This window comes from Notamacropus eugenii, chromosome 4 (assembly GCF_028372415.1).
Source record: "Notamacropus eugenii isolate mMacEug1 chromosome 4, mMacEug1.pri_v2, whole genome shotgun sequence".
NCBI lineage: Eukaryota > Metazoa > Chordata > Mammalia > Diprotodontia > Macropodidae > Notamacropus > Notamacropus eugenii.
The window spans coordinates 50,678,108-50,697,464 of record NC_092875.1 but is presented as its reverse complement, the minus strand read 5'-3'; the positions used below and the strand labels follow the sequence as shown (position 1 = coordinate 50,697,464).

The following is a 19,357-nucleotide window of genomic DNA, read 5'->3' as shown; positions in this document are numbered from 1 at the left end:
AGGAGATGGGGGCGCTCAAGGAAGCCTTGGGGGAGGGGAGGCGGGACAGAGGCGGCTCTGAGGCCTCGGGGCCGGCGGGGTCGCAGGTCTCACCGACTGTTCTCGGCCTCCTCCCCGGGCTCGGCGCGCTTCCACCCGCGCTCCCGGGACACCATCTCGGGCCAGCCGCCGCCACTCTCACTCCGCCGCTCTCCTCAGGGGCGTCCTCCGTTCCCGGGAGAAATTTCGCGCGTTCCGGCCCCAAATCTCGCGAGAGCGCAGCTCAGCTCCACCCACCCCCGCCTCTCTGGAAGAGCACCCAATCAGGAGCAGGAACCGCCACGCCCCGTGGTCCTCCAATGGTTACGCGGCCCGCCCGGGAGAGGAGGGAAAGGCTTAGGGAGCCGGGAAAAACTCCGGGCTTCGTGCGCCTGGCTGCACTAGGTGCCCCCCAGCGCCGCGCCGCGCGGCGCCCCAGGGCTAGAAATGTAGGGCCGTCCCCTCCCTTTGCCCTAGAGCCGAGGTCGCGCCCAGACTCGGAACTGTGCTGGCTTTCAGCCGATGGCTGATGGCTCCGGTGGTGTCCACGTTGCGGGCCGGGCCTGGGGCCGGGGCCCGGGCCAGGCCGCTCCCCCAGCGGGTGCTGGAGCAGTATCTGCTGTTGCTGCGTCTCTACCCGGTGCTCACCAAGGCTGCCACTAGGTCCGGCCGGGGCGCGATCGGGAGATAAGGATCTAGGGACAGGGATTTGGGGAGAGCCTGGGTGGGGGGGAGATCTGGGGAAAGAGATCTGGGAAGAGCTATTGGGGGCGGGGGGGAATCAGAGGAAAGGGATCAGACGAGAAGAATCTGGGGAGCTCCATGAGGGAGGGGGAATCAGGTGAAATAGATCTGGGAAGAGCTATTTAGGGTGGAAGATCAGAGGAAAGGGATCTGGAAAGAACCACACGCGGGGGGCGGAGGGGAAAGGGATTTGATTTGGGAAGAGCCATTGGAAGAAAGGATTCAGGGAGCGAAATCTAGGGAAAGGGTTCTAGGGGAAAGAGTCAGAGGAGAGAATTCAAGGAAAAAGGATCAGAGGAGAAAACAAAATCCAGAGTGATCCAGGGAAAAGGTTCTGAGAGGAGTGATCTGGAGAAAAGATCAGGGGAAGAATGATCTAGGAAAAGGGATCAGAGAAGAGTGATCCGGAGAAAAGATCAGGGGAGAGCGATCTAGGAAAAGGGATCAGAGGAGAGCGATCTGGTGAAAAGATCAGGAAAGAACGATCTGGGGAAAGATCAGGAGACAATGATCTGGAAAAAAGATCAGGAAAGAGTGATCTGTGGAAAAGATCAGGGGAAAGCGATCTAGGAACAGGGATCGGAGGAGAGTGATCTAGGTGAAAAGATCAGGAGAGAGTGATCTGGGGAGAAGATCAGGGGACAGTGATCTAGGGGAAAGGATCAGAGAAGAGTGATCTGGGTGAAAAGATCAGGAGAGTGATCTGTGGGAAAGAGATCAGGGGAAAGTGATATGGAGAACAGATCAGAGAACGACCTAGGGAAAGGGATCAGAGGAAAGTGATGAGAACAAGGATCGGGGAAGACCTAAGAGGAAGGATGAGGGGTGAGAGATTTTGGAAGGAGAATGAGAGAAGAAATCTGAGGAGAAGGGTCAGAAAGGGTATCAACAAAGGGCAGTTATTTGGGGGAGGATGGGGAGTGGACTAAGAGAGAACAAATTAGGGAAGGGGGGCTGGGAAGAGGGGAATCAAGGAAAGGGATGGGAAAAGGGTTCTGCAGACAGTGATGCAAGGTAAAGGGATGGGAGTCAGTCTGGAGAGAAGGATCTAGAGAAAGAACAGGGGAGACAGATCGGAGAAGGAGAATAGAAGTCTGTTAAAAGAAACGGCTGGGACTGGACATCAGTGCGAAGAGGTCAGGGGATCTGGGGAGAGGGACTGGGAGATTAGGGATGATGGAGGAGGGAACTGAGAGATTGGGGATGAAGGAGGGGAACAGGGAAGAAGGATGGAGGAATAAGGATAGAGGAATGGAATGAGGGAGGTGCGTGGGAGCGTGGGAAAGGTACTGGAGTGGGGGTATAGGTTGGAGGAGCTAGGGGAGAGCGAGGGTGGGGAAAGGAAGCAGGAGAGCGAGGACGGGGGACTGGAGCTGGAGAGCGGGGATGCGGGCGGGGATTGCACCAGCGGGAATGGTGGAGATCGAGCGAGCGGGCACGGGGGAAAGGCACCCGCGAAAGGGGAAGCCGAAAGGGAGTGCGGGAGCGGGGAAGAGGGAGTGGAGTCGGGGAGAGGACTGGGATCTTGGTGTTGGATGAAGATGTCTGGGAAGGAGAATCGGACTGGGAGAGGAGATTGGGAGGGAGGAGCTGGGGAGTCAGAAGAGAGGGAGAGGAGGGGAGGTGGGGCTGAGGGAATTGAGAGGGGGAGCGGGGATGAGGGAGCCGACTGCGAATGCTGGGAGGGAGAAGCGACCCATGGGAACGGGATAGGGGAATTGGGATGGAGCGGGGAGGAGGGAGAGAATGATCGAAGGAGCTGAGACGGGAGGGTGTAGTGGGAGAGAAAGACGGAGGAGTGGGGTGGTCGGGGGAGAGAGGAGGGGACTGCGGGTGAGGGATCCCGGTAATGGTGATGGAAAAGGGGATAGAGGGAATGGGGCAGTGAGCATGGGAGAGGGGACTGGGTGAATAGGGAAGAAACAGGTGTGGAGGTGCAAGTGGAATCCGAGGTGACGGGGGAGACTGCAGAAAAAGTATCCGAGTTTGGAGGAAGAAGAGGGGGGCTGGAGGAGAGGGCTCGAGAGAAGAGAGGCAGAGAGGGAGACTGGCAAAGGGGAGGTGGAAGAGGGGACAGAAGTATGGGGGAGGAAGGAGAGGTCTGAGAAAAGGAGATGGGGAGAGTTAGGATGGGGGAAGGTGACGGCAAAGCGGGCTCGGAAGAATTGGGATGGAGGGGAGGATCAGGAGAGAGAGATCCGGAGGATGGGGATGGAGGGAGGGACCACGGGAGCGGGGATGGAGAAGGGGATCGGGGGAACAGGCATGGAGGAGGGGCTTGGGGGAAGGGGATCAGGGGAGGAAGGGTGGAAGAGGGAATCGGAGAGGGACCTAGGTAAAGCGAGATTGGAGAGGAGAGAGGGTCAGAGAAATCGGAAAAGGGGTCAGGAGTGTAGGATCTAGGGGATGGAGCTGGAGAAACGGGTGCCGTGATGAGAAAGAGGACCAGGCGCAGGGGAAGGGGCCGGGGGCGTGGGGCCTGGATCTGTGACCCGAGCCGGAGGGTACTGATCTGCACCTGTTTGGTGGGGAGAGGGGCTAGGCAGGAAGGGGGGTAGGGGGTGGGGCCGAGGTTGGGGGAGGGGAGGTGGGGGGAAAGGGGTGGGGTAGAGGGGTGGGAAGAGAGTGCTGTAGGGAGAGATTGGGAAACCTTTCTCTATAACATTCCAATTAAGTTGGGGCACGCGCCGCTGTTTCTCTGGTTACCTCCCAGTGACCAGGAAACCCCTTCTGTCGTAGGCGGAGCGTCAGAGCAAAGCTCCGCCTTCTGCCCCCGCCCCCCTGCCCACCTCCCTGGAATGCCACCTCCCCCGCCCCCACCGTCCCCGACTCCCTGAGAAGCTGCAGCTGGAGGGGTCAGGCTTGTGGACTGCGGCACGCTGGTGGTTTCTGGATTTGTTTGGGGGTTGTTGTAAATTAGTCTTGTAGCTGCAGGGGACCCTTGGCTAAGGCAGATTGAGGGCTCCGGGGGAGGGACCTGAAAGCTTCTTTTCCCATCTCCTGCCCTCCCTCTTTGGCTCCTCTTTGATTTTGGAAGTAGGGGAAGTTGAAATACCAGGGGACCGGGCGAAGGCACAGCCGCGTGACTGCAGGCTTCCCCTTGGCCCTCAAGCCCCCTCCCCTCTTCATTCCCGTTTTCTCTCAGCTATTCAGCACCAGGCTAGGGTCTTTCTGTTTGGGCTACTTTTCCTCTAGTGGCAGCTTTTTTTGCAAAGCATGCCCATGCTAGCTGCCTTCTCTTTGCACCTACCAGACAAGGCTCTAATTTCCAAATCACTTTTCTGGTTTAAGCTCTAGCACTCAAGTGGCATTCACTTCAGTACAGTAGCCAGACCAGCTCTTGTCTCCTCACTTTTGTCTCCAAAATATATCTTGCATCTGTCACCGTCCTCCACTGACCCTACAACCAGTCTTGTTTAGGTCCTCATCAGCTCCCTTCTGGACTGTTGTGATAGACTCCCAACCTTGGCCTCCTTGTCTCTGACATTTCTACAGAACACATCTGACTTGCTCAGCAGCCTGGTGTAGTGGGTAGACTGGTAGTGTGGCCAAAGAGTGGGGAAGACCAGGGTTCACTTCTGATATGTACTGGAGGTATATGATCCTGGGCAAATAAGTCATTTAATCTCTCAGTGGTCCAGGCAGCTCTCCAAAACCTGTTGGGAAACAGGTGCTGATCCACATTGCTTGCAGGGCTTTCCTGAGAGGGTTTTCTCCATCACAGACATCACAGGTCTGTTCATAGAAAAAGAAGCAACCACAATACCCTTATTGTTCAAAAAGCCTCCATAGCTCTCTATGCCTCCAGGATGAAATATAAATTCCTCAAAGCAGCATTTAAAATCCTTCCCAATCTAGCTCTAACCTACCTTTCTAGACTTATTTCCCATTACTCCTCTTCACGGATTCTAACTTCCACCCAAAGGAACCTACTTGCATTCCCTGTATGGGACATTCCATCTCTCACTTATGTGTCTAGGCACAGTTTGGCCTCTATTCCTTCGGTTTCTACTCACCTTTGTCTCTGGGAATCTCTTACTCTCTCTTTGAAGCTTAGATTCAGTGCTCTTCCCTGCCCAAGGCTTTCATGGATCCCCTCAGATGATAGTATTCCTCTGAAACAGCACAGGATTTACTTTGGATATATTTATCTGTGTACACATTGTTCTCCTCTCTCCACTCACAGTAGAATGTAAGTTCTTTGAGGGTAGGAAAATTGTCCAACCCTAGTATTAGGGAGCACAGTGCTTTGCATATGGTAGACCTTTAATAAATGCTTATTGATTGAACCTGTTTGAATTGTTCCAGTTGCCAGACAAGCATTCTGGTCTACCTTTTTGCTGATTTGGGAAGGGCAGGGGGGTGTTAGGGACAGGGAAGTTTATATGTGTCACTTTTTTGCTTATATTTGGACCTGACCTACCTCTCAGACCTGCCTAGTTATAGTGTGGAAAGAAAACTTCATTTCCCCAGTGTAGTTAGATTTGCAGTTTAATTTGAAATCTTCCTTCCTGGTCCCTAGAGAACCTTTCTCATAAGACGTGACTGTGCATTTAATGAAATCCAATCAAATGAGGAAGGGGGTGGAGAGGCAGAGCTAAGGGGAGAGAGTTAAAAGCTTTGGTTTTATCCTATATTAGAGAGAGGATATAGAAACTCTTAGAAGCTTTCTAGTTCTGAGAAATCTGACCTGTTGAATTGTCCTTTCCCTTGAACATACCTTGGTCTGGAGTACTGTGTTTGGCTCTGAGTGCCATATTTTAGAAAAGACATTGATTAGCTGGAGCACATCCGTCTAGGTGATCAACATGGGAAGGAGAATCAAAATTATAAGAAGATTGGTTGAAGGAACTAGGGAGGTCTTTGCTTGAAGACCTCCAATCGGAAACAACTCATTCCACCTTGGGATATAGTTAGAAAAATGGTTGGAAATTTTTTTTCTTATGTCAAGCTTATATTTACAGCCCCTTCCCTTTCTCCCTCCCCTGACAATTTCCATCATTGGGGTCGGGTGGAACAGATTCCATTCTCCTTTTATGTAATAGCCCTTCAGGTACTTAAACATGTATCATGTCCCTTCTCCTCCCCCTACCAAAGTGAGCACCCTTTTAACTACATGTCCTCTGCCTACAGTGGGATTCTGTCAGCATTTGGAAACTTCCTGTCCCAGATCATTGTGAGAGTCCGGAAAAAGGAAAGATGTTTTCAAAATCTGAATCTCACAGGGCCTCTCAGATATGCTATTTTTGGGTGAGTAAGAGTCACCAAAGCATGATGTCTGATGTTATGACCCAAAGACCCTTAATGATCAGCATAGGTTGTTAGGCTTACAGAAGGAGGAACATGGAACTGGTACCAAGGTAGCCACTTAATTCTTAATAGTTTTTCTAGCTTCTAAACTTTCAGAAAAGAGACACAAAAAAAAATTGGGAAATGTCAGGGCCATAGCCAAATCTCCACATAGAGCCTGTTTTGGTTTTTTTTTTTGAGATTTATTTACTTGTTGTGTGAAGAAGAATCAAATGAGTAAATGTATGTCAATCTTGAAGCACCATAATAATCATAAATTCATAGATTTAGAGCTAACAGAGACCCTCACGGGTCAATTAATCCAATCGTTTCATTTTGCAGAGGAAGAAACAGAGGCAGGCCCAGGTTAAATGACTTGTCCAGGTTCACATAGCTAGTAAGTGAGGTAGAGATTTTGAATTCAGGTCTTCCTGACTCCAAGTCACTACCTTTCTCCACCCACCCTTCCCCCCCTCCATCCCCTAAGCTACCTGTTGGCAAGTCACCTGTGACTCAGCTCTAGAAGTTGTCCTGGGGATTATTAGAGGCAGGATTCCTGACTCCATAGTCATGGAAATTTTTAAGTTTGAAAAGAAACAAAAAGTGTAATTAATACAGAGAGCAGACCACTGAATATAACTTGAGAGGTTGCATAGCCTATGGAATAGGGTTGTTGGATTTGGAACCAGGAAACTCCAAATTCAAAACTTGCCTCAGAGTCATAATAGCTATGTACTCATGGTCCAGATATTTCATCTTCTGAATTTCAGTTCCCTCAGCTGTAAAATGGTGATTGTAACATTGGCACTACCCAGCGTGGTAAGGAAAGTGCTTTGCAAATCTTAAGGCCCTCTGGGCATAAACTATAATTTGAAAGAGCTTCCATTTCTATGGAAAAGAACTGGAGCTTCTACTCTGCTTATCTGAAACCCCCCAGGGTCTGTGTCCAGAACGCAGCAAGAGTAACAACTAAGAACCAGATGTGGAGTCAGAAGACCTGGCTTCAAGTACTGCCTAAAACACCTACTGTCTGTGTGACCTTGGGCTGATGCCTTGACCTCTCAGTGTCTGTCCTAGGCAATTCTCTAAGACTATAAGCAGAAGAATCATTGCCAGTCTTCATGGATACAGGGAGCTTCTTTACCAGGGATTCCCCACCACAGGGAAATCCCAAATGGCAGTAGTAGTAGTAGTAGTAGTAGTAGAAGTAGTAGTAGTGGTGGTGTGGTGTGGTGGTAGTAACAGTACTAGAAGAAGTAGTAGTGGTGTGGTGGTGGTGGTAGTAGTAGTAGAGTAGAAGTTGAAGTAGGAGTAGTACTAGAAGAAGTAGTAGCAGTATGGTGGTGGTGGTAGTGTTAGTAATGGTGGTAGTAGTAGTAGAGTAGCAGTAGAAGTAGAAGTAGTAGTAGTACTAGAAGAAGTAGTAGTGGTGGTGGTGGTGGTAGTAGTAGTAGCAGTAGCAGTAATAGTAATAGTAGCTTCAGCCTAGGAAATAGGTTAGAGAATTGGACCAGAATTAGAAGAGGGCAGAGAGCTGCCACAGGAAGTGCATACCAAAGGGCTTTTCTCAGCTGGGCTACCTTCCCAGGAGCTGGTGGCTCCAGGCAAGAGAGGCCCTGGAATCTGGAGGAGCAACTCCCAGAAGCATCTGGGTGAAGTAAGAGCTTAAGGGTGGCCAAGGCCTGCCCTAGTCTTTCTTGATCCTAACATGGAAGAAGACTGTCCCTTGTTCCCTTGTTCCTGGATTACTACAGAGAAGTACCCAAACTTAGAACTAACAGCATTTGGATCCAAAACAAGTCTTTGGGGACCTAAGAATTCTGTAGATATGATTTTTAAAAATTACTCCCAAGAAAGACAGTGCTCATTCTTGCTGTCCATTCCCCTCTTTATGTGTCTTTATTTAGAGGCAAGATGACCTGCATCACTATTCCATTTTTTAATTTTACAGAGGAGGAAACTGAGGCACATGGAGTGGCTTCCCCAGGACCCCAGGGGACTAATTCCCCAGGGAATTAGTAAAAGAGTCAAGTCAAACACTTGTTTTCTGACTCATGAACCATAAATAATAGCTGCCATTTGTAGTGTTTAAGATTTATAAGACACATTTACATAAACAGAGGTGTATAGTGTCCTAGATCTGGAGATAGAAGGGTGTCAGAGGTCATGTAGTCCACCTCTCCCTCATTCTACAGGTGAGGAAACTGAGGCCCAGGGAGGTTTAATGACTTGCCCAAGGTCAAACAGGAAGAAAGTAACAGGATTTGAGTCTTACCACGACCCTGTGAGGTAGGTACTCTAGGCATTATTCTCATTTCACAGATGAGAAAGCAGAATTTGAGAGCTGAAGCAATTTGCTCATAGTCATGCATCTAGTGAGTATTGAAAGCAAAATTTAAACTCAGATTTTCCTAACTACAAGTCAAGCATTACAGGTGCTTAAGGCAACTTCCAGGAGCCTTCAGCATTTAGGGCCTAAATAAGGATCAACAGAGACTCCACTGGTCTAACCCTGCCCCAGCTAGCCTCAGTTCCAGTTATTCCAAATCAGGTTTTTCATCCCTTTATACACTTAAAAATTATTGGGAACCCCTCTCAAGGATCTTTTGTTTATATTTGTTCATATTTATTATATTAGAAATCAAAATGACCTGGTATTCTTATGAAAATAGTTCTGACCTCATGGACCCACCGAAAGGGTCTCAGGGATCTCTTCAATGTTAAACTATCTCAGATCCCTCTGGCAATCCTAGTGAAGCCTTTGGACCCTTTTTCTGAATAAGTTCACAAGATAAAATGCATAGAATAACAAAGACAATCAGTTATATTCAAATATAGTTGTCTACTAATTTTTAAGGTTCACCACCCACTTCAGATTACGAACCCTTGCCCTAGAGTGCCTGGTTGGTACAGAGTTGTCTCAGTGGGACTGGGGTGTCCAGCTGTAGGAGGCAAAAGTAGGGGAGGACAGCACATTGTGCCCAAAGTGGTTAGTGAGTCCCTCGTTGTCCAGTAAGCAGGAAGGGTTTGGACTATCCTGGTGCAGGCTGAGTCAGGTCAGTATTATGGACAGAAGTCACAACTAGTGGTGTGGGTCAGTTTTTTCTTCTCAGGGCCTCTCAGTCACTTCTTCTACCTGTACCTGGACCACTGGATCCCTGCTGCTATCCCCTTTTCAGGAGTCAGGAGGCTCCTGTTGGACCGGCTTGTCTTTGCCCCAGCCTTCCTGTTGTTCTTCTTCTTCTGCATGAACCTTCTTGAGGTTGGTCTCTGCCATTTTCACTTATCAGCTCCCAGAAGACCATGTTAATTCAGTTCAGCCTAATATGCATATATTAAGCACCAACTGTACTAGGCAAAGCATTTTGTTCAATGAAGTGGGTCAGAGATACAGAAACAAAAACGCAGTTCTGGCCATATCAGTCCCGTATTCACTAAGTTGCAGTGGCTCCCTATTACCTCAGGGATCAAATATAAAATCTCTGTCATTTAAAGCTCTTCACAACTCAGCCCTAACCTGCTTTTACTGTACTCTCCTTCACAAACTCGATGGTCCAGGCACATTGACCTACACAGGATGCTTCTCCTGGCCCTGTGCCTTTGTCCCCTCAAGACTGGAGCACATTCCCTTCTCCCCTCTGCCTCTTGGAATCCCTGGCTCTGGGCAACTCTCTGAGAAGAGAAGGTTCAAAGTAAATATCCCATTTGTAAAAACTTTGAGAAAAGAGGGTACCACTCTGCATTGGTAGTAGGCCTTTCCTCATATAAGAGTTGACTGTATCATCACAGGTCCAGGTCATATCCCTCCATAGGGATGTTTTCTTCCCGCCATGAGATTATAAACTAAGCAAGGACCTTTTCTTTGTTTTCTTTTGTATCTCCAACCCAAACAGCAGATGCATACCAAATACTTGCTGATTGATTGATCCCCCCCTCTACATTGAGCTGGGATGTGGGCAAGACAGGCAAAGCTCATGGATGAGAACATTACAAAGTAGGGTGCCACAGGAGCTGGGGAGAGAACAGTCAACTGGGAAATGCTCTCTGGAAGAGGAAGAAATGTTGACAAAAGCTTTAGCAAGAAAATAAAAACCTTACACATGTAGATTGAGTCCTTGCTGCTCACAGAGCCTAGTTCCATAGTCACTCTCTGTGTCTCCTGTCCATGCTACCCTGCCATATACCCAGTCCAAGGTACATTTCTGGTTATATGCCCTGCCACCTGGAGGTATCTTATGGTATCTTATGCCTGCCATTCCTAGAACGCACATCCTCCTTGCCTTCCCCTCTTGGAATGTTTAGCTTCCTCCAACTCTCACTTTGGGGACCACCTTCTACAGGAAGGCTTTCCTGATCCCTCTAATTCAAAAGAACCTAGATTTAGGACCTGAACAGACCTCAGAGGCCATCAAAGCCAACTGCCTTATTTTGCAGAAGAAAGAACTGATTTGTTAGTGTTCCTCATCCTGCTCTCATTTATCTGTGACACTGTTTCATCTACTCATTAGAATGCCCTCTTTGGGGGTGCAGTCTTGTTTTTGTTTTTGCATTCCCAGCACCCTGAATAATACCTGACACACATCCCTGGCACTTCCAAAATGCTTGTTGAATGTTGATTGCCTCAGGTGTGTGACCTTTGACCTCAATACTAGGGCACTGGCTTCAGAAGGCTAATTTTGTTCAACTTCATTTTGCTGAGAAACGGTGCTCCAGTTGTTACCAAAGCAAGCCATCCTTAGTGCTTAAATACCTACAGTGGAGGATCAGGGAGAATGGAAGAATTTGGGTGTTCTGTATGTACCTTGAGTATTTGATCACTGATCCCAAGTAAGTCACCAATCCTAGAAGGGTCTTTCTACAAACCCAGGATGGCAAAAAATATGGAAGGCTTGAGGGGTCAGAGACCCAGGGCTGGCATGGTGATAAATTGTGTCTGATGGCCATGGGTATGTCATTGAAACATACACACTTTTCCTCATTTTTCTAGGGAAAAGACATGGCAGCCTTCTCTGCAAAGGTGAAAACAGGTTACTGGTCTGCTCTACAAATGAACTGGAAAGTATGGACCCCAATTCAGTTTATTAACATTAACTATATTCCTCTGCAGGTAAGAAACCATTCCAGGACTGTATGGTCAAAGTTGAATTTCACTTTTTCCCTCATTCCTTCCAGAGATATTTCCAACAAGATTATCATGACATTCCTTATTACTTTTATCATCATGATTTTAATCTGAAAATAAGGAAACTAGTTTGCTCCATCCTGCACCTAGGAAGTTGATCATTTCAATCTGAATCCAGATCTTTACAAACTTTTGTAATTTCAATTTCTTAGATTAGGTCTATCATTTTAACCTACTGAGATCTTTTTTGGATCCTAGCTCTATAATCCAACATGTTAGTTATGACTCCTAGCTTTGTTTTCTCTGAAAATGTGATAAACATGCCTTTGAGTCATTAGTAAAAAAATATTTTAGAAACACAGGGCCGTGAACAAACCCTTAAGGTGCTTCACTAGAGACATCCTTTAAAAACAGCATTAAGCCATTATCAGTCTTTGATCCAGTCATTCGCCTGGTTCCAAATCTGCCCAACTCAACTTTTATGTGTTGCGTATTGCTCTGTCTTGCTCACAGGGATAGCATGCTATGCTTTTTCAAATACTTTGTTGAAATCTGTATTTACAGCATTCCTGTGATCTGTTATAGGAAGAGTAAGGGAAATGAGCATAGTTTGGTATGACTTCTTGTTCTTTAGGAAGTCATATTGGATCTTAACAGTCACTGCTTCACTTTCGGTATCTTCACCAACCATCTTTTTAATTACACATTCTAGAGTTTTACCAAGAATTGAAATCAAACTCACCCGTCTATAGTTTACAAATTCTATGCTTCTCCTCCTCCCTCTCCACTTTATTTTTTTAAAAATCAGAATATTTACCCAAACACAATGAATCCAATTGGCTAGGGTAGAGTGATCACATTCTGTCTTGGTGTAAAAGTAAGATGAGTCATGGTGTGCCAATCAGAGTGGGTCATGTGTGGTAGGTAGGCTTTTTGGGTCATGATTGTGGACAGCATGGGCTTTGGGTCATGATGTGGAGGGCTGAATGAGCTGCAACATGGGGGTCAGATCAAGTTGTGCAGGTCTATTGGAGTTAGGTTGTAGAGGTTAGGTTATAGTTCGGGTTAGGGGTTGTAGTTGGGGGTTAGATTGTACTCAGCGTAAGCTGTGGTGTGGTTGTCAATACTGGGTTATGACATGAAGGTCAGTGTATAGCACATAGCAATAACGATGGTGATGATTATGAGAGCTAGCATTTATATAGCACTTTAAGGATCTACAAGTATTATCTCACTTGATACTCAGAACAATCCTGGGAAATAAGTACTATTATTGTCCCCATTTTACAGATGAGGAAACAGAGGCAAGCAAAGGCCAAGTGACATCCAGAGTCACACAATAAATAAGTGTCTTCAGAAGGAGGTCTTCCAGACTCTAGGTTCAGTACTCTATTTGCTATGGTGCCCTCTAGCTACCTCATTCATCAATCAAGTTGACCTATAGATCTTTGACTAGCATGAGCTGTTATCTCTGTGGTGGTAGTCAGCGTGAGCTGTGGTGTGGTTGCCAACATAGGTGGTGTCAGGACAGTCAGTAGAGCACATAACCATCGTGATGACCTGTAGCTTCTGTGCCAGCATCGGCTGTGATATGGTTGGGTCATAGTAAGGTGTTCAGCATTGGCTATGGCAGGGAGGTCTGTTTGGGTCGTAGCGTGGTGAACAGTATGAGCTATTGTCTGGTGGTTGGCATGGTAGTGTGGACATTTTAAGGTGTTAAGCAGCTTCTCACTCTCATGAATGAAGGGTTAGCCATGGCTGTTTCCCTGCTCAAAGGATGTCCTCATGTGAGAATGGTCTCCTACCCCTTTCACCCCCCTCACCCTGACTCTGCCTCCTCTTCCTCTACCAGTTCCGGGTGCTGTTTGCCAACATGGTGGCTCTCTTCTGGTATACCTACTTGGCCTCTCTTGGGAAGTGAAGATGGTCTGGCAAGCTCAGGAGGGTCACCACAGTCCCTTGCCCTGGAGGGCCTGGGAACAGGCTATGGTCTATCTTGACAGGGTTTGCTGCTGACCCACCCTCCAAAGGCTTCATCAAAGTATTAATGACTATATGTGATTCCACATGATCCAGAAGTGAGTGTGACAATAAAAGTTGGTTAACGTGGAACTTTGTATCCAAGATGGGCAGTAGGTCTTTCTGAGCGGGTACTATCCTTTAAATGGAAATTTTAGCGTTCAAAGAATCATCAGTGTTCAGAAGTAAATTTGGGATAAATCAAAATTAAACTAAACTACAATGTCACCTCTTTATTAGTAGTGTTTTTATTTCTTAAACCAGTCATTTTGGCCCCTGGCAGTATGGCAGCAGCCTTAATGGCATATGCCCAAAAATAAGCCCCTCCTTTCATCCATTCATTCATCACAAATTTATTAAGGGCCCGTCATGGACCAGGCATCATACTGGGCTCCCTTCAAAGAATTTATATCTTGCTGGAAGAAAATACCACATATTCAGGTAAGTTGATTCAAAATATATATAAAAAATAATTTTTAGGGGGAGGATCAAGAAAGGCCTCCTATAGAGGGTATTGCTTGGACCGAACTTTGAAGGAAGCTAAGGATTCTAAAGGGCATCTTGATGGCTCAGTGGATAGAGTGCTGGGCCTGGAGTTAGGAAGACTCATCTTCCTGAGTTCAAATATGGCCTCAAACACTTGCTAACTGTGTGACCCTAGGAAAGTCATTTAACCCTGTTTGCCTCTATTTCCCCCTCTTTAAAATGAACCAGAGAAGCAAATGGCAAATCACTCCATTATCCTTGCCAAGAATACCGCAACTAGGACTCACAAAGAGTTGAAGCTGACTGAAATGACTGAATGACAATACCAATCTTAGTGCTCTCTTTACACAGATTCTAAGAGTGAGAGATAAGGAGGGAAAGTATTCTGGATATTGGAGATGGCCTGGGCAGAGGAGATCGAATGTGATGTACAAACTAGTTGGTTCATCCCATGGTGTATGACCATGAAATCGATCTGGAAAGACTGTAAAGGGTTTTGAATGTATTACTCTCTTTGTGGCTTTAAGCAAGCTTTATGATTGCCAAATAATCATTTCTGCATACAGTACTTTCTCAACCAATCTCTAGTAACAAAGAAAGTGGGGCAAAACCAACAGATACAAAGACTGTGACTGACAACGTATGCAGCGTTCTGCACTTAGAGTACCCCTATCTTTCTGCTGAGAAGAGAGAGATGATTCCTTTTCTGGACCAACATTGGCCATTACAGTTACTCAGAGCTTGATTGCTTTTATAGTGTTTATTTGGTATATTCCTTTTGTCTGTGTATCCCTGGTGCCCAGCATGGTATCTTAATGAATACTTGTTGAATTGAAATGATAGAAGAAAATTCAGGGAATTTTATCCTTCATAGGGTAGCCAGAATCAGAGAACCGATGGGTGGTTGACACCATCATCCCAGATTCTTCAGTCCTGTCCACAAGGAGGAAGAAAGGACTTCCCTTCAGAAAGCCCCCCATTTCCCCTCCCCACCCCCATCCTGAGGTTCACACTCACCAAATCTCAGACTTGGAAGAAACCCCACAGGTTATATAGTTCAGCCCGTACCTGATTCACAATCCTCTGTGCAACATCCTTGATAATTGGTCATCCAGCCTTTGTTTGCAGACTCCAGTGAGGAGGGAGCCCATCACCTCTAGGAGTAGTCCATTATGTCTTCAGACAGCACTCATTGTTAGAAGTTAAAAGAGATTAAAGTCTGCCTTTCCTGAACCTTTTGCTCATTTTTCTTTGATCTGTCCTTGGGGTCTTTAAAACATAGGCATTTTTCTGAAATTGTCGCAGAGTGTGGGATTAAGTGATAAAAATGATAATAATACACATTCATTTCGTACTTTCCTCCACTGATACCCTTTATCATGATGAAGAGGTGACCCTAAGTCCTTACCATCCCAGCACAGCATAAGCTCTGGAGGGCTCATTCAAGTTAGGAAGGTTTTGAATTTCAACCTGGTGATGGACTGACTATATGTCTGTTCTCCGAGCACCACCTTAGTTTAGTCAGAGAAACTCATCAACACATGGGCTGTAGAAAGATTTTTTTTTTGCCATAGCAACTCTTGAAAGATAACCTAGTAATAACTAGCATTTATATATGTTTGCAAAATTCACTACTTACTTTACTTCATTTTGTCCTCATATTAAGGGGTGCAGGGAGCTTCAATCTATGCCAGTGAAGTAAGGACCTAAGTAAATGAAATCAGATACCCTTGAGATAGTGAACTGTACAATAAATACTTTATAAAGCAGCCTATATCAGGACTAAACTCTTCTGAGACCTTGTTGTGGCATGAGAGGGACCCTGAGCTCTTAGAGGCTGTGCTGGTGGGATAAAAGCCATGGCAGATTCTTACCAAGCTGGAAAGGCTTTGGACATATGTCTTATTATCCAAAGCATCCACCTTAGCTCAGTTTGGAGAGAGTTCTTACCAAGTTGACTGCAGGATAATGAATTTTTATGTCAGAGCAACTTCCAAAGACTATAAAGTCATAATGAAAATCAGGATGTTGTGGTCATTGTTCAGTTATTTCATTTGCGTCTGACTCTTCATGACCCTATTTGGGGTTTTCTTGGCAGAGATGCTGGAGTGGTTTGCCATTTCTTGCCTCATGTCATTTTACAGATGAAGAAACTGAGGCAAACAGGGTTAAGTGACTTTCTCAGGATCACACAGTAAGTGTCTGAAGGCAGATTTGAACTCAGGTCTTCCTGACCCCAGGCCCAACACAGTATCCACTGTACCACCTAGTTGGGTTTGCAAAAAAAAAAAAAGAAAAAGCTTTTAAAGTTTGCAAAGCACTATTATCTCATTTGACTGACAAAGCAACCTCACAATATACACTTATCACCTCCCCACAAGGCAGCTGAGCGATCAGAGAGGTTACATGATTGACCTATGATCACAATTAGTGTCTAAGGTCAGATTTGAACCTGTCTTTGGGACCCCAAGGTTTATTATTCCATGTTGCCTGTAAACAGAGTGGTTGTGATCTTTGTTGGCAGAAGCAGAGCTCATCTGACAAAGTCACAGGTCCTTGAAATATGTATTTGGTAGCAACCTGATGAGGTATAGAAGTAAAGTGATGTTCCATCCCTGCCCAACTGGCATGGATATCATGGGGTATGGGGCATGGCAAGGGCTGCAGAATCCAGTCCCAGGCTGTTAAGGATGGCTAGAAAGCTATCACATGAGCTCTTGACAAATCAACTTTGACATAAGTTCCCATAACACAGTAAAATATAGTAGCACCAGAGCATGACATTAACCTCAAAGGCAAGATCTTTGCCAAAGGTCTATCTCTAACACATAGCAGTAGTGTTACTGTAAGAAAATCATTAAGCCTCTCAATGGCCCAGGTAGCTATGGACTAGTCACAAGTGAGTTACCGATCTGCATTGGTCAAGTAAATCATAGATCCAGATGTCCAAATAAAAAAAGCAACACAAACTTTAGGAAACTGGGTCTCCAAAAAGTTTATGGTATTTAGAACGGAAGCCTCAGATTTAGTAAGTCAACAGAAAGAGCCATTCTCAGTATCTGTTCAACAAGATGGTAGCTGATCAGTTGTCACTGCCAAAGGTTGGGGATATGTCAGTACTGTGATATTAGCTAAGAGGAGGAAAAAGACCCACTTTTCCTTATTTTGGTAAGACAGCTTTAATTCAAGTGTTATTTAATCAAAATAAAACAAATAGGAAGGAAGGAAACAAGTACTCATTAAGCTATGTGCCAGGCACTGTGTAGGAAAGTCAGAAATATGATATAACTTGCCCTCTCTTCCACAAAATAAGACCTGGCATGTGATCCTTTTATTGTGGCTTATTTATATCTCCCTCAAGCATACTGGGAAATATGTCTCGACCTGTGTATCCAGCAAAACACTTTCTTCAGCCAGGAACGATCTCTGGATTAGCCACCAGGTGGTGATCTGCTTGAGACCAATCCAGAACTCTCAGCTACTCAGGGACGTCCCAACAGAGAGAGCTGTTTTAAATAGGCTGCTGTATTCAGTCCACCAGATGGGGATCAAGTCCACAAACTCTCATACTACTTTTCTCTATCAGAAAAGCAACTTTTGTTAAATCATCACTGCTCACTGTTCCAAATTTAGTCTGGGGGGTGAAATGTAATATTAATGCGAACATTAAAATATGAATTAATCACTAGAGCTGGCTGAGGCCCCCACATTGTGAAATTACTACACTCTTTTGGGTTACTTCACATTGCATTTATGGATTTAGTTACAACACCTTATACATAATTTACTATGCATAGGATAAAGTGAAAAAGAAATTGGACCAAATAGGTCAAAATAAAGAGCATCACCGATGTTACTGTTTTGCTTTCCTAGGGCTCCTCTTGTTTTTCTCCCAGATCTTTGGATACAGATGGGGTAAATCCCTACCATACACAAAAAAAAGAAGGGAGGAGATGGAAAAGGACTGTTCTCAGAAACAGGGACTAAAATGGACAAGGACCAGCTGAATAGGATTCTAGCAGTCTCAGTGCTCTGCACCTGTGGAAGTCTTGTTTCCTCAAGGCTGTTCCAGGATCCCTATTTGAGATGGCTACACTGAGCATCTGCATGCACCTAGAAATCATAGTCGCTACATGTTCTGGGTTGTTTATGGGCATTGTCAGTGTTGCTGACGTTGCTATCAGCCAGAGAGTGCAGAGGTTTGAACATTGGGTCTGAAGTTAGAAAGTTGTTATTGTTCAACTTGTTGCTGAACAAGTTGTACAGGGCGTCTTGTGACCCAGTTTGGGATTTTCTTGGCAGAGATACTGGAATAGTCTGCCATTTTCTTCTCCAGCTCATTTTACAGATAAGGAAACAGACAAACAGGGTGAAGTGACTTGCCCAGGGACATATCTGAAGCCAAATTTGAACTCAGGTTTTTCTTACCCTAGGCCCAGTGCTCTAGCCACTGTACTACCTAGCTGCCCTAGCTGAAATCAGGAAAATCTGAGTTCAAATCCAGCCTCAGCTCACTTACTAGCTGTGTGACCCTGGATAAGTCACTTAATGTTTGTTTTCTCTAGTCTCCGAAATCATAAAATGGGGATAATAATAGTACCCACCTCCTAAGGTTGCTAGGAGGATTAAGTGAGGTAGTATTTGTTAAGCATCTAAGTAGCATAGTGCCTGGCACATAGTAAGTACTATATAAATCTTATTGCTTTCCAGGTGGTCCCCAGTTACCCTGGCCCAGGGTTGAGGCCACATGCAGCCTTCTAGGTCCTTGGGTATGGTCTTTTGACTGAGTCCAAGTTTTACAGAACAAATCTTTTTATTAACGGATATATTCTGTGAAGTTCGGATTCAGTCAAAAGGCCGCACAGGAGGACTCAGAACGCCACATGTGGCCTCTAGGCTACAGGTTCCCCACCTCTGCCCTGGCCTCTCTCCTTCTCCTAGAAACCTTGAAGGAGGGAAAGAACGCAAAGAGAAGGTTCTCATCCCACAGAAGACTTGTGTGAACTGATGCAGAATGGAAGGAGGAAGAACCAGGAGACAATATAGATGATCACCACAAAATCGTAAAGAAAAACACCTTTGAAAGACCTGAAAACTTTGATCAGTGCAATGATCAATCCCAGTAGCAGGAACCAGTGATGAACCATGCTACTGTGAGATATAACCATCTTACCAAAAACTCCACGTGACCGTCAGTGAATTAAAGAAAAAAATTATTTTTTTTAATTATTAATTTATTATTAATTGATTATTTTATGTCCTTTCAGACAGGTAACCTCTATGGAAAAGGCACACTAATCATTGGGGGGCAGCTAGGTAGTGCAGTGGATAGAGCACCAGTGCAGGAGTTTGGAGGACCTGAGTTCAAATCTCACCTCAGACACTTGACACTCAATGGCTGTGTGAACTTGGGCAAGTCACTTAACCACAACTGCCCCATCTTGGGTCATCTCCAGTCATCCTGATGAAATTCTGGTCACTAGATTCAGATGGTTCTGGAGGAGAAGTGAGACTGGTGACCTGCAGAGCCCTCCCTCACTCAAAACAAAGTCAAGTACGAGTCATGTCATCATTTCTCTGATGGCATGGTCTTCTTCAACAATGAAGGACGAACACACACACACACACACACACACACACACACTAATCATTGGACACAGACATCTTTTTATTTCCCTT

General features: G+C 45.8%; 2 protein-coding genes across 8 annotated transcripts in view; one reads left to right on the top strand and one right to left on the bottom strand.

Moving 5' to 3' along the window:
* POLE (DNA polymerase epsilon, catalytic subunit) overlaps positions 1–177 on the bottom strand; it is a 58,325-nt gene extending 58,148 nt beyond the window's left edge. For all 6 annotated transcript variants that reach the window (XR_011965442.1, XM_072600816.1, XM_072600818.1 and 3 more), the window contains exon 1: positions 94–177. Coding sequence is in view for 5 of the 6 variants with exons in the window: in XM_072600816.1 (XP_072456917.1) it covers positions 94–155 (62 nt within the window). In the remaining variant the exon portion in view is untranslated. The remainder of the gene's footprint in view (positions 1–93) is intronic.
* A 370-nt stretch (positions 178–547) lies between these two features.
* Positions 548–18,911, top strand: PXMP2 (peroxisomal membrane protein 2). Of its 2 annotated transcripts, none has more exons than XM_072600824.1 (5): positions 548–681; positions 5,896–6,012; positions 9,151–9,313; positions 11,039–11,158; positions 18,620–18,911. In XM_072600824.1, exons 1-5 carry the CDS (start codon positions 548–550, stop codon positions 18,626–18,628), a joined length of 543 nt encoding a protein of 180 aa, XP_072456925.1. In that variant the 3' UTR covers positions 18,629–18,911. The 2 variants fall into 2 exon arrangements, with proteins under 2 accessions (XP_072456925.1, XP_072456924.1); XM_072600823.1 differs by lacking the exon at positions 18,620–18,911 and adding an exon at positions 13,026–13,420.
* Positions 18,912–19,357: the final 446 nt, after the last annotated feature.